Below are 14,002 nucleotides of genomic sequence, written 5' to 3' on the forward strand. Positions count from 1 at the left end.
TTAATTAAGTGTTTAAAACTTTCAGATAAGAGCATCTGATAATAGATGCAAAGCAGGATTTAGATATAAATGCAATAAAATCATTTTATGTGAAATGTAGAATATTGTTTTATATATTTCCTGGCAGCCTATTAATTCTTGTGGCCATTTTTATTTGGTGGATCCACAAAATTTTCAGAAGTTTGGAAGGTTTTAAAATTAACTGCAGCTTATTTCCATATTATCTATATCTGATTTTAACTGTCCATGCTCCTGTTAAGTCAGGAGTGCCTATTAATCAGGTTACCTTACTTATCTTGCAGTTGCCCTCCATATCTGGGGGAAGGAGGGAGTAATCCACTATCTGTCCCGTGTACACATCTGGCTACAGTCAGGTCTGCAACTCTAAATGCTTTCCCTTCATCCCAGTAATGTTACACAATCAGTGTAATTTGTCTATCATCATCTCCTGACTAATATCATTCTTGGGACTTCTTCAGATACTTTACAAACTAATTCTTCAATATATATATATATATCTATCTCTCCCCTTTGTGTTTAGTTGCAATATTTACTTCAATTAATCCTTTTGAACATCTCCTTTCCCCCTTGCTATTTCTTCTACGTTTCTTTGTTCATCAAGACTTTACCATTTCCATCTTTTAGGTTCTCTGCAATGGGTTCCATTTCTTATTTCCTGCATACTTTGTGTGTTCTGTATTCACCATAGTATTTATTGATATCCTTGCATTGATCCTCTAACCACTTGTTAGAGGATCAATGCCTTGTCTCATCTAACCACCTACTTTACTTCGCTCTATACAGTCATCAATTTCCACAGAAATTTCTCTCACTTAATCTTTAATGCTTCCCCCCCCCCCACACACTTGAATCAGATTTAATGTCTTGTGAAATCCACGTCTTCTTTAGCGCCAATGTTCTGTAGGACTGTTTCTTCTACTTCCCTCATTGCAGCACCTTTGTTGTTTCAATCTTCAGTTTTTCTGCAATGGATTTCAATTCTTCCTTAAATACTTTCCCTGTAATTTTCTTACTCAATGTCCTTATATCTCTACTATTTCAAAGTATACATTCAGTTGTCATTTGAGTTTCAACTTGATGTTAGCAATCACTATGCTATGGTCTGATTCCATGTGTGCTCCTTGAAGCATTCAATGCTGCTGCACTGATGTGTCCCATCTTTCTTATGACTACATATCTACCATGTTCTTTGATTCAGGAGATTGCCACAATCACTTTCTGAAGTCTTTTTGTTGGAATTTTGTACAGATTACCATGTCATGCTCAAAGGCGATTTTCAAGCATTCTTTCTCTTCTTTCATGGTTATTCTTTTTTCATTCCAGTGATCAGTATATCTTTATTACTGATTCCAAGACTGATAAGAAATTAGAGAATAATGTTTCTTCTTCAATACTTTTAATTCAATACTCTCCAACCATAACATCACAATAGTCATAGTTAGAGAGTATTGAATTAAAAGTATTGAAGAAGAAACATTATTCTCTAATTTCTTATCAGTCTTGGAATCAGTAATAAAGATATACTGATTTATCCATTTCAGATGATCTTGCTTTTAAACCTTGTATTATTTCTTTCTTTCATTTTCTGGCTTGTACTCTTCTCTTCCTCTTGAGCAAAAATCCAATTCCTGCATAATGTTTTTGTACTATTCCCAGACTAGGTGATTCTTCCGCCTTTCATTTCTCCTGAATGTGTCCAGCACATCTTCCACGTTTATCCAAGGATGTTGCATTGGTATCACTTGATATCTCTGCAAAGCAAGTGTTCCAGCTTTCCAGGAACCTATAAAGTATGGACATTCCATGTTTTCTCTTAGCTCATTTGACAGTTAGTGCACTTCTTTAGGTAGATGCTGATTTATTCATCCAACCCAAGTTGCTCAGTTGGATACGCAGATCATGCTTATCCAGTTGATATCTGAGCCAACTTACTTTTCCTCTGTACATCTTGTTCCATTTTTACAGTCAGTGTATCAACACTCATCTGACTAATCTTAATGATTTGTTCAGTTGTCCCTAACATGGGGAACATGTTGTTTGCAGTCACCTACTATGGACTGAATGCTACTGTTACTTGTTGGTCCACAGAAGGTATTTCACCTCCTTCTTACCACTCATATCTGAGAGACATTTTACTATCTGCCACATGGAGATGCACCCTTTAGAAGTTGCAAATGACAGGCACACAGGATCAACCGCCATATCATAACAAAACAGGTTTCTAATTAGGTCTCTATGTAGCCAAGCTGCTTGGTGACAAGTCATTGAGAGCCTAATTGGTTAAGTGTGAGAGGAGAGGAGCATAAACAAAATTACAGTAATCAAAAGGCTACTGCATTGTGATGTGTCATAAAGGATTTATCGAGAATTTAAATAATTTCTGCTAAATCCTTTAAATCTGTAACAGTAAATTGCATGATTAGATCTGAAAATATAGGAAATGACATATGTTGAATGAATTAAAAGTAAAATAAATCTTGTGATAGACATGGATGTTTGTTTTTAAGTGGGGAGATGAATCTGATCATCCAGCATGAGACCACTGCCCCATGAAAGAGTTTAATGTTTTCTACAATAGGATTACTGGAATATGTTAAAAATAAATAAATAAATAAATAAAAAAAATTCCTGGTCTGCCCCCCCCATGTCATAAGGCTCACATTATGTAAGCATAATGCTCCCTTGGCCAACTAATTCTCTGATTTGAATTCCATCAAAATTTATGTGGGAAGTAGCATCTAGCAGTCAATCCCATTACTAGCTCAGTCACTGACCTCTGGGATGTTATTCTGTCTGGTCCAGAATACTTCAGGACATCTGTGGTCTAGTGGAGTCATTGCCAAGATGTGTGCAAGCAGTCATCCCAGCCAAAGGAGGCCCAATATGCAAAGTTGCCCATGGTTGTAATGTTTTGGATCATGAGTGTAGTCATGCAGTTAGAAAATTAAACCACACACTGCAATCTAAAAGGTAGAATGAATTTACCTGAGAGAGTATCTGTATAACATCTGCATTTCCTATTTCTGATAAAATTCTAGATGCTTGAGAAAGAATGTAGTCCCCAGCAAGGATAGCCTACAAGTAAGAAAGAAACAGAAACAAGGACCAGTTTTTAATAATTTCAAACAAAAATACAAAACAAGCAAATTTAATTTCAATGTCTAAAGTTTATTTATTGATTTATTTTTATATCAATTTCACACACAAGAAGTCTCAAGACCTATAACATGATAGACCTGTGTGTGTGTGTGGGGGGGGGGGGGGGACAAATGATTAGTGAGAGGAAAGGGAAACTGTTTCTTGAAGAGTTACAGGTGATATTCATTGCGGAAATGGTGGTGGTGGGGGAAGAACTATTCCAAAGGACAGAGGTATATGAAATGAAGGAGGAGGATAAATTAGTTCACTGAGACTAGCTTAAAAGTATATGGATGTTGAAAAGCAGCTATTCATGTTCATAGATAATACAGAAACAGAGCGTCTATGGGAAAGCAACTGGAGAATTCAGTGAGGGAAGGCTAATCTATTAAGCAAACATCTTTCTTTCTTCTGGATATTATCTAACATTCTGAGAGAGGTTTCAATTTCTGCTCAGATTGCGCGTGTGTGTGGCATAACCTCTGAAAACTCTAATTGCAATTCTTTTCTGCAAATCAGCAATTGAAAGGAAAGATTGCACATTATGTGTGTACATGCACGATCTTGCAAATTCTTACAAGGAATACTCCAAGGAATGAAATAGCAATAAAATTGGCACTGTACACACAGCATGGGAAGGAGGAGAAGGAATCAATGTTTCAGCAGTAATCTTGCTAAAAGAAATATGCATTCTTCTTGATAATATTCATCAAGCTGTATTGATGAATAGAGAAAAGTAATGTTTAGAATGAAAGAACTGTTTGACATCAAAGAGGTTATGGACATGATTAGTTCATGCCAGGATAGACTGGAGAATGTCAGCCCAAAAAGAGAAAAATGATCATGGCAGGTGAATGAAATATTACCAAAAGTGAGGGGGAGTGAAGTATGTTTTTGATTTTAGGAAATAAGCCAAATCTATGTTTTGGTAGTATTAAAATTTACTAAATTATCACCACTGAACTTGAAAATGGCTAAAAGATTGATGTTTAAGGCACTGGCTATAGATCTTGAAGCTTGATTTATCTAAGTGCTACTAGTTTTTGTGAATGACAAAGAAAAGGAATGAGTATACTATCATCAGCAAAGCTATGAATAGGAATCTGACATTAGTGAGAGAATGTTTATTGATATATATATATATATATATATTTTTTTTTTTTTTCAGAATTCATTTTTACTCGGTTGGAATATTATAAAAAAGCTTTAATGACTGTTACCGAGAGATAAAAAGATGACAAGATATATTTAAAAAGATTTTACTAGTTTCGTTGAATAGATCAACATCCTCAGGTATCACAATCAAAAAAGTATATAAAAAATTACAGAGACTTAAAATTGTAATAACAGAACAAGTATAAAAAGACAGTAGCGTGTTTGAAAAACAAATGCGAGTAAGAGTTCCAAACAAACGTATACTACGCGCTGTCGCGAGTGCACCAGTACTGAACAGAAGCAACATGTGCATCAGAGAGATTGTAACTCAGGCTGTTGTTGATATGAGAGGAATCTAGAGAAATTTCCCTAGATTCGACAATCTTTCTTTCAAGTTCATCGTAGCACACATGGATGTTAGAAGTTTGAGTCCAGTTTACAATGTGTTGGCGGCCTTCGTCTGAGTTAGCTGAAAAGAGAACGTGGCTAGAGAGAGCGTTAGCTCTAGTCCTGTTATAGGAGATATCTCTATGGTGTTCATCCAAACGTAGAAGGATGGATTTAGCGGTCTGTCCATAGTATGGCTTTCCACAATCACACAAAATCTTGTACACTCCTGGAAACTAAGTAGGAAGATGTTTCTGTTTATGTTTGCTAAGTAATGAATGAAGTTTTAGAAGCGTAGTGAAGCAAGTTTTGAAGTTAAATTTCTTGAGAATCTTGGCCAGTTTTGGTGAAAGAGAGCTGATGTGTGTGTGTGTACACACACACACACACACAGTCGAATCCGGAGTTACGCGGTTTCTTATATGTACGTATTCCCGTCCCGCTCACCACTAGTTGTATCTTTCAGGTGCCGGCCGCATTCGCCAGTGTCGCACATGCTGTGAACAAGCACTGACGTGTTTCGTGCGGCCACTATTCATACATGATTTTTCTAGTCTACAAACCTTGCGATTGTTTAATGTTATGTTCTTGATAAAAATTTTATCACATAAAAAATAATAATGTCGTCCAAAAGAAGCAAGTCCAATTCTTCTACTGCTAGCAAGAAAAGAAAAACATTGACTTTGGAAACAAAACTCAACATTATTAAGGATTTTGAAGGCAGAATGAAAATTTGTAAGCTAGCAAAGAAGTTCGATCTACAGTAAGAAGAACAATCATAAAAGAAAGGTTTACAGATTTTGGAGGACATAGATTCTAACGAGGAACGAATTGTAGCCACAAAGCAAGGAATAAAAAAATCATTAGCTTGCTATGAAGAAATTTTGTGTGATAAGAAAAAGACATTATGCCGTCACCCGAATCTATTAGATTTTATGAAACCATAGACATTGAAATAACTTTCTTTTTTTTTTTTATGTACGAAAAACTACAATTATGATTATATTTCTTAAAAATATAGATGTTTTTGTAAATCTTTGGTCCCAACTGTATGTTTCTATATATAAATTACATACAAAATTATATCCAGAGTTACGCGAATTCGACTTATGCGCTTTTTGTTGGTCCCGCCTACTACAACCATTGAAGCTGATGATGCTGGTAGTGCAGTGTAGGCTGTGTGCAAAGCTGGAACAAACTGTCTCAAGTTAATTCTGGTATACTCGATTGTTTTGTGTATGACTGCTTATAGTTGCAGTTTGTCTTTAAGAGAGCAGATAAGGGAGATGTTAATTTTCTATGTGGTTTGTCAGAAGTCAAAAGATTGTGCTCTAAGATCTTGGCAACCTTTTCAGAGAGGCTATGAATTTAAGGAATGTGATTAATTTGCTGTAATTATGTTTGAAGGTGGGGAGGGAGAGGGATATTAGTATTCTTTATATCTGGTTGGGAAGTGTAACCATTGACTGAAGAGGTGTTTTGTATGTGACTGAGTTCTGTGATGAGTGCAGTGTTATCAGAGCAGATTAATTTTGTTCTATGAACTAGGTTTTTTATAGTGTCATCTTACTGGGAGGGGATGATGTAACTGTTTATGAATGTACTTGTGTGTGGGGTCTATAGATAGTGAAGGCCAAAGATTCAGGCAGACTGCTATTATTGTCTATTTCGGTTGTGAATTGGATGTTGGCTGTTCAAATGGAAAATAAAATTTGTTAAGGTGTTCAAAGCCATGTGGCCAAATAGCAAATTTGCAAACATATTGTCTACATAGCATAGCCAAACAATAGATTTGAATGGGGGAGAGAGATGACAAAACCATGGCAGTGCCTTTTATTTGTTTGCAAAATTTTCCTTGCCAAATGAAATAGCTCAAGTTCATAGTGAACTGAAACAAGGCTGAAATATTGGGAGGAAATTCTGCTTGAATAAGTACAAAGGTGTTCTTTAAGTAGGATGTTCGTGAATAATGAGACATTCAAAACTTTGTATCAATGTCTACTCCTGATGAGCCATTCAAAATTTGGATCATCAGTTTTCAAATTTTTCAGATGGAGTCAGTTTTTTAAAAAGACAGTCTCTAACATAAATGTAGGGTAGCAGGTGTTTCTTCTTTGCACTGCCATTTTGATAAGTTTTTCAATGGTAGGCTCCTTCTCTTTATGTGAGTTCAGCAATTCATTTACATTTTCATTATAGAATTGAGACAATCAGTTTCTATGTCAATCACAGTTGTTGCCTTTTCCAAAGAAGGCAGAAAATCTTCAATGCCTTCAAGTGAAGGATATGTACTGCTATCACACAGTTTCAGTGGCCTTCCATTTCAGATAATTATGTAAGTCTAGTGAAAAAGCAGGGATCTATCATACTTCTATTAGAGTGTATTATAACTAATAAAGTATCAATAAGTGGGCAAACCTTCACACAAGATGACTTTATTTGCAAAAATAAAGTCATCTTGTACTATTATTATTTGTACTATTATTACAGTAACCTCCATGGAGATTACCGAAATAATATTAATAATATCATGGAAGGCTCACTCAACTCTGGAATGCATTGCCTGAGTGCATTGTGAATGCAGCAATGTGTCTATAAATGAATTTTGAAGTTATTTACATTTCCTCCATTCACAATGCACTCTGGCAATACATTCCACTCACCAACAACTCTCCACATAAAAAAATCCATTCCTCACACTCTTCTTCACCACATCTTGATACAACTTCCAGGGATGGCCTCTTGTTCTTCTCATCTTAAAATCCACTCTTTTTATAATTTCTTCTGTACTGTTCTGGTAGAATCCTTTACCTAACTTGAAGGTCTATCATATCTCCTCTTTTCCTCCTATCCACCAAACTCTAATCCACATTTCTTTCAAATGATCTTTTTAACCAACACTCCAGATTCCTAATATAAGTTTGGCCATTCATCTTTAGATTTTCTCTTGTGTTTCCACATCACAATGAGAACAATGTGACCAAATCTGAGCATAACGGTCCATGTGTGGTCAGGCCAATACCTTATACAGAGGCACTACTGCCTCCTTATCCCTACATGTCAATGTACTTTTTATCATAGCAGCAATATTATGTACAATCTATGCAGCACTTGCAATATGACCTCGAAACTTTAGTCAACTGCCTATCATCACCACAAGATCCCAAATCTCATCCACTTCCTGAAGTACAGCTCCACCCATACAGTATTTAATCTCATATCTCTGTACCCCAAAGTGTAACACTTTGCATTTAATAAGATTAAAATTACAATCCCACGCTTCTGTCCAAGCTAAAAGTCTATTCAAATCATCCTGTAGAGAATTATCAGTAATACTCCTGATAATTCTACCTACCTTTTGTTTCTTCCTAATATCTTCATTTTTAAATGATTCTTCCACTGATGCCATCTGTCCACTTCCCAGATTTTTCTCAAAACTCTCATATCGGTGATCTCCAATCTTTGATCACCTGTATTACCTCTAATTCAGCTCTCTCATAAATTTAGACTAGTTTGAATACTGTCGTGTATACTGCAAGTTCAGTGTTCTGGCTAATTTCTCTATTATTCCATATAAATTTATTCAGTTCACTCCCTACTTTGCTAATTTATTATCTATTTCCATATTTTGTTTGCCATCTTCACTAAAAATTGTGCCTAAATAGCTTATTTTACTTGTTTGATTCTCCTTCAATTCATGATAAAGATCACATTATAAACTCCATTCATGAAGTTTTCTATTTTCCTGCATATCTTCATAGTTTTGGTTCTTTCATTGCTGATTTCATGTCATATTTGTTACAGCAGTTACTCAATTTAGTTAAAGAATCCTGAAAACTTGCACTGGACTTATTTAAAAGTATATCATCATCATCATCATCTACATAAAAAAATAAGGAACCAAGATTAGCATTCCAATTTTGATATTCCAGTTAATGCCACCCTCCTTCATAATGTGATGCATATAGATGGTGAATATGCAGCAGAGAGTATGTGTGTACCCTTGTCTTACATCTGATTTTACATCAAACCACCTTCATTTGTACCTCCTTCAATTCTAACTGCTGACTTACAACTCAAATATAAATCATGTATTGATTGGAACAGTGTCTCACTGTAGTGTTTTGAGCAGATTTCTCTTGGAACCTTTTTCCAATGAAAATGAAAAACACAAAATGAAAATCTGATCCATCCTGGCAAACCTATTTTGGCCTGAACTCTGTATTTCTCCAAGTTCTTCTTGGACACTTTTCCTGTCAAGTATACATGAATAAATCTTACCTGAAACACTAAGGAAATTTATCTAATTTTTCCATTGTTTTATTTTCCTTTTTTTTATATATGGGCAGTATGAGAACTCTATTCTAATCATCTTTGATACTTTGAGCAGGCCTTATGAATTATGCAGTGTAGTCTTTGATGCTTTTATAGCTGCTAAGATGCCTTTCCACATTTAATATTTTTTGCAGTTTTTTTTCTACTACTACTGCTCTATTACTTCTTGTTTCATTTAACACTTTCAAAATAATAACTCCAAACATTTAGGATATCTATCTTTGGTTTATGGTATGGTCACTTAAACAGAATGGGTGGAAAGATTAGCAAAACAAGTGTTCTCTGCCAGGTTGGCAGCAAAACGACCCAGAGGAAGACCAAGATATAGGTGAATTGATACGGTACAAAGTGCCTTAGACGATAGAAATATAAGATCTGATAATCTTGGAGTCTTGACAAGTAACAGACTGATTTGGAGGAAAATTGTAGATAGGAAATTAATAATGATGTAATTTTTTTCATGTAGTACTATCATATCCTGTACACCCCTTAAGGGTACATGGCAGGAATTTGATGACGATGATGATCTTTGATTTAATGTGATCTTTATCATTTGGGATTCCTTTTGTAGTCCTCCATTTATAGTTCTTCTAGTTGAAGAAGTGAGTAAATTAGATAAAAATTTTGTAAATAGGACAACCTATACAATCTACAACTGGCCTCAATGGAATGCCCGGTTTATGAACTTTTGGAAGACCATATAATCGGATCCTACTGGGAGTCAATTGAAGAGACTTAATTCTCTTATAGATAATGTATCTACATGGAATGAAGATCAAAAGAAAAAAAACTTAAAACCTTCTTCGGTCGTCCACCTAGATTGTATGGTCTTCCGAAAGTTCATAAACCAGGCATTCCATTGAGGACAGTTGTAGATTGTATAGGTTGCCCTACTTACAAAATTTCTATCAAATTTACTCACTTCTTCAACTAGAAGAACTGATACTTATATAAAAAATACCTTGGATTTCAAAAATAAAATTTCAGATCTTCATTTGGATGTTTCGGATATCATGATCAGTTTAGATGTTGTTTCTTTATTTACAAATGTTCTTTTTTGATGATGAAAGTTTATTTTTCACTTGGTTAGAGTATAATAAATTTAGTTTAATCGTTTATCCAAGTGTGAGCAAACAAAGTTTGTGCCTGAAAGTATCTTCAGGACTGGGGTAAGGTGGTACAACACCAGGACAACTCATTGCAAAGGTGGAGCAAGCTACCAACACTCTTATCTCAGTATCTCCCATAATGCAAAACACATCTCCTTGCGGATATGTCTAATGTTATGCATTAAGGGAAGGGCCACAACCCAGACTAGTTTCGACCTTTATTGAGGTCTCTTCAGTTTGAGCAAGGAGTGCCCTGGTGTTGTACCACCATACCCCAGTCCTGAAGATACTTTCAGGCGCAAACTTAGTTTGCTCACACTTGGATAAATGATTAAACTAAATTTATTATACTCTAACCAAGTGAAAAATAAACTTTCAACATCTGTCTCTAAATCCAGAGTAATTTATTAAAAAAGGGTGGCACACCATTTGGCAACTCCTATAGGCAGAGATGACCTGGTAATGCTTCTGCCTGGTATCTCCCCTTGCGTCTGGCTCCCAATGAAGAGACCTCAATAAAGGTCGAAACTAGTCTGGGTTGTGGCCCATCCCTTAAAGCATAACATTAGACATATCCGCAAGGAGATGTGTTTTGCATTATGGGAGATACTGAGATAGGAGTGTTGGTATCTTGCTCCACCTTTGCAAGGAGTGTCCTGGTGTTGTACCACCTTACCCCAGTCCTGAAGATACCTTCAGGCGCAAACTTTGTTTGCTCACACTTGGATAAACGATTAAACTAAATTTATTATATTAAATGTTCTTTTATCTGAAAGCATTGAATTACTGCAACAGGAATTTCCTTCAGACATTGTAAAAAAATCTGATTTTGTAATACATTCAGGTTATTTTTCCTTTAAAAATAAGTTGCATCAACAAATTGAAGGAACAGTAATGGGCGATCCTCTTTCTCCTGCTATTGCCAACTTCTTTATGGAACATTTTGAACAATGTATCTTTGACAACATTTCTCCCTCACCTACTCATTGGTCATGATTTTTGCTATATGGAATGGCTCTTCTGATGAACTTCAACAGTTTCTAAGTTAAATGCACTTCATACAAGGATCATCCAGTTTACCCCAGTTAGCTTTTTTAGATCTTTTAATTCTTCGCTACATTTCTCAGTCTATAGAAAGAAGATTCATATAGGCCATTATATCCATGCTGAATCTCATCACCATCCCTGTCCAAAGGCAGGAACTATTAAAACACTGGTTCATCAGGCCCACTCCTTTTGTTCTTCAGACGATCTATTACAGATCTACCTCCATTCGGCTAGAAGAACACCAGTCTTATATTCAATACCTTGAACCTGAACAGTCTGGACTTGCAGAACATACCATCATCACTAGACAGAGTTCATTGGAAGAAGACAAGAGTCCTTCACAAAAGTCGGTTCCTCATGGAACGGCTTTATAAAGAAACATGTGAAACTTTACTTCACTCTCCTAACTTAAACAGATCCGATGGTTTACTATCTTCCCTGTATGGGAGATAGTACTTTATAAATCAGCTAATCTTTCCTAACTTTTTATTGTATATATAATTATTTTTTAGTTTGGAAATTTATTGACCTTTTTAGTTGTCTTACATTAGCTACTTAGGTGGCGCTTTTTGGAATTGTCAGTTATTATTTAATTTCAGCTTAAAATGTACTGAAGATGCCTGTAACATGCACATGCGAAAATTATACTATTAAATAATCTTTTCACGTGAGTTTTTTCTGTTATTAATTTTGTATTTATTCATAACTATTATTTTTCAGGAAATTGCAACATACACTAAATATTAATTATAATAACTTTAATTAATAATTTTCTATATTTCGGCAATGTTACACTGCCATCATGGGGGAATTACAAAATCAATATGTGCATGCAGACACTAACGCTGGGCAAATGAGGCTGAAGAAAGGCAGCCAAATAAGAGCCTAGTCCTAAATCATGTCTATTCAGTGGGCTAAATTGGGTGGGCTTGGCCACTGGACTGAAGATCTCTGGATGAGTGCTTCCAAAATTTGTTTTAGTTTCGAACGTTTCTCAGGGCCGAGGCAAATTCGAGGAAGTCTCTCATATTTGTATTTGCTGCAGTGTAAAATCTTACATGCATGCAACGTGCATGTCTTATGTGACATGTTTGTTTTTACAAGTTTTTATATAATAAATAAAAAATGTATTATTATTTATGAGAAATATATTTCAAGTTATGTAAATTGTATTTAAAATGCAAATTATGTACTTTGCATTTATTTAAATTATGCGACATAAGAGCTATAATATCTGCAGATCTGTCTGTGTGACGTGGAGTTCTGAATCCTGGGATCGAGCATGCACACAAGTTGTAAACTTTTTTTTTTTTTTTTTTGTCTAAAAGCTGTTAAGGAGTTGTCAGTGGAAAAGATAGGTTGTCTTTGGTAAGACAGAAGTCGATGAGAGTCATCACAGATAGGGGAGGTCTGTTGACAGGAGAGACAACAGGAAGGTGTGTATGCCAACAGAGAAGACATTCGTTATGGACAGAGGTCATCCTTGTTGCCACTGAAAACACGAGAAATGGCAGGAAAGATGAAGCAGAGACAATGGGAAGTAAAGATCGTTTTCTCTCGGAAATAATAATTTTCCAAGGATAAGGAACTGTACAAAGAATGCATGCTGAAGTGATAAATATATTTCAGAAGCATTCGGAATCCGTCATGAAAGCTACCGAAATTGGAATTGCACTTCAATTATTCAAGTAATATGTTCTCATTCTTATTTTGTAGTATTATATTCGTATTGTCTCTGAGACCTTCTTCAATGTCTATGTTGGATAGTCAAAAGACTGGTAGTTAAAGGAAGAAATCATAATGTTAAGAGAGTTTATACATGTTGAGCTAATAATGCTAAATTTTATTGATAGAATTATATTTATTCCTAAACAATGAATAGAAGATAAGAGAGATTGTTAAAGTTCATTAATGCTAGATTTAAGATTGGTTATATAAAGTTTTTGATTAATTATCTCTTGTATATAAATTAATGGTTATGGTAAATATTATGAAATTTCATAGAGCTTCATTAATTTGTGCAACAGTATAGTGTACTGAAGTCAATAGTTAAAAAATGGTCGTGGAGTGAATTACACACATAGTTATTATAGTATCACAAAGACTCAAACATGCTGATTAACATTTAATAATAATATTTTTTAATGTTTTTTAATAATAATTAAAATATAAAATGAAAGAGCCGATAGGAAAAGGAAAATTGTGTGAATGTGAATACAATACAATAATAAAACTTTTACTATACTATACTATACTATAAACTACACTATAATAATAATAAGAATACAATAATAAAACTAACACCAGCATATCCTGTGGTGGGTATCCAAAGCATGGTCAGCAAATCCAGAGTGGCTGTAATGGTGAAACCATATCCTAGTCACAAATTCACCAACACATACATTCCACACTTGCTACACCAGACAAAATGCTTCATGTTGAATTCAAACAAAGGCTCACTGCCTCTACTGTTATACATGACATTTTAATAATCAATATATATAACTATAAAATAAACACTTGCAACTAGACATATAATTAAAAATACACCCAGAAAATTTTGAACTATTAGTCATAAGTTATAAGTCAGCATAATATTAAAAAAACATTTTTTTTTCCAGCAACTATAGCATGGCATAATGAATATTAAAAAAGAATGAATGAGACAAAAATCGGATGCAAGATTTGAAAGTTGAGTTGGTTAAGATGAGGCAAGAGATGAAATGGATAAGGTGGAGAGCAAGGATTATGAATGATATGTTAGTGGAAATGTGTGAGCAGAAAGGAGTGCAGTTTGTTAATGTGTGGAA

General features: G+C 34.9%; 1 protein-coding gene across 1 annotated transcript in view; it reads right to left on the reverse strand.

Annotated features, from left to right (window-relative positions):
• Positions 1 to 14,002, reverse strand: part of qless (decaprenyl diphosphate synthase subunit 1 qless) — a 217,257-nt gene that overhangs the window by 67,117 nt on the left and 136,138 nt on the right. Inside the window, exon 5 of the mRNA XM_090404571.1 lies at positions 3,007 to 3,096. Within this exon, the coding sequence (XP_090260697.1) occupies positions 3,007 to 3,096 (90 nt within the window). The remainder of the gene's footprint in view (positions 1 to 3,006; positions 3,097 to 14,002) is intronic.

The sequence above is a fragment of the Typopeltis vanoorti genome, chromosome 15, assembly GCF_054136105.1.
Source record: "Typopeltis vanoorti isolate ZY-2024b chromosome 15, IOZ_Tvanoo_1.0, whole genome shotgun sequence".
Classification (NCBI taxonomy): domain Eukaryota; kingdom Metazoa; phylum Arthropoda; class Arachnida; order Uropygi; family Thelyphonidae; genus Typopeltis; species Typopeltis vanoorti.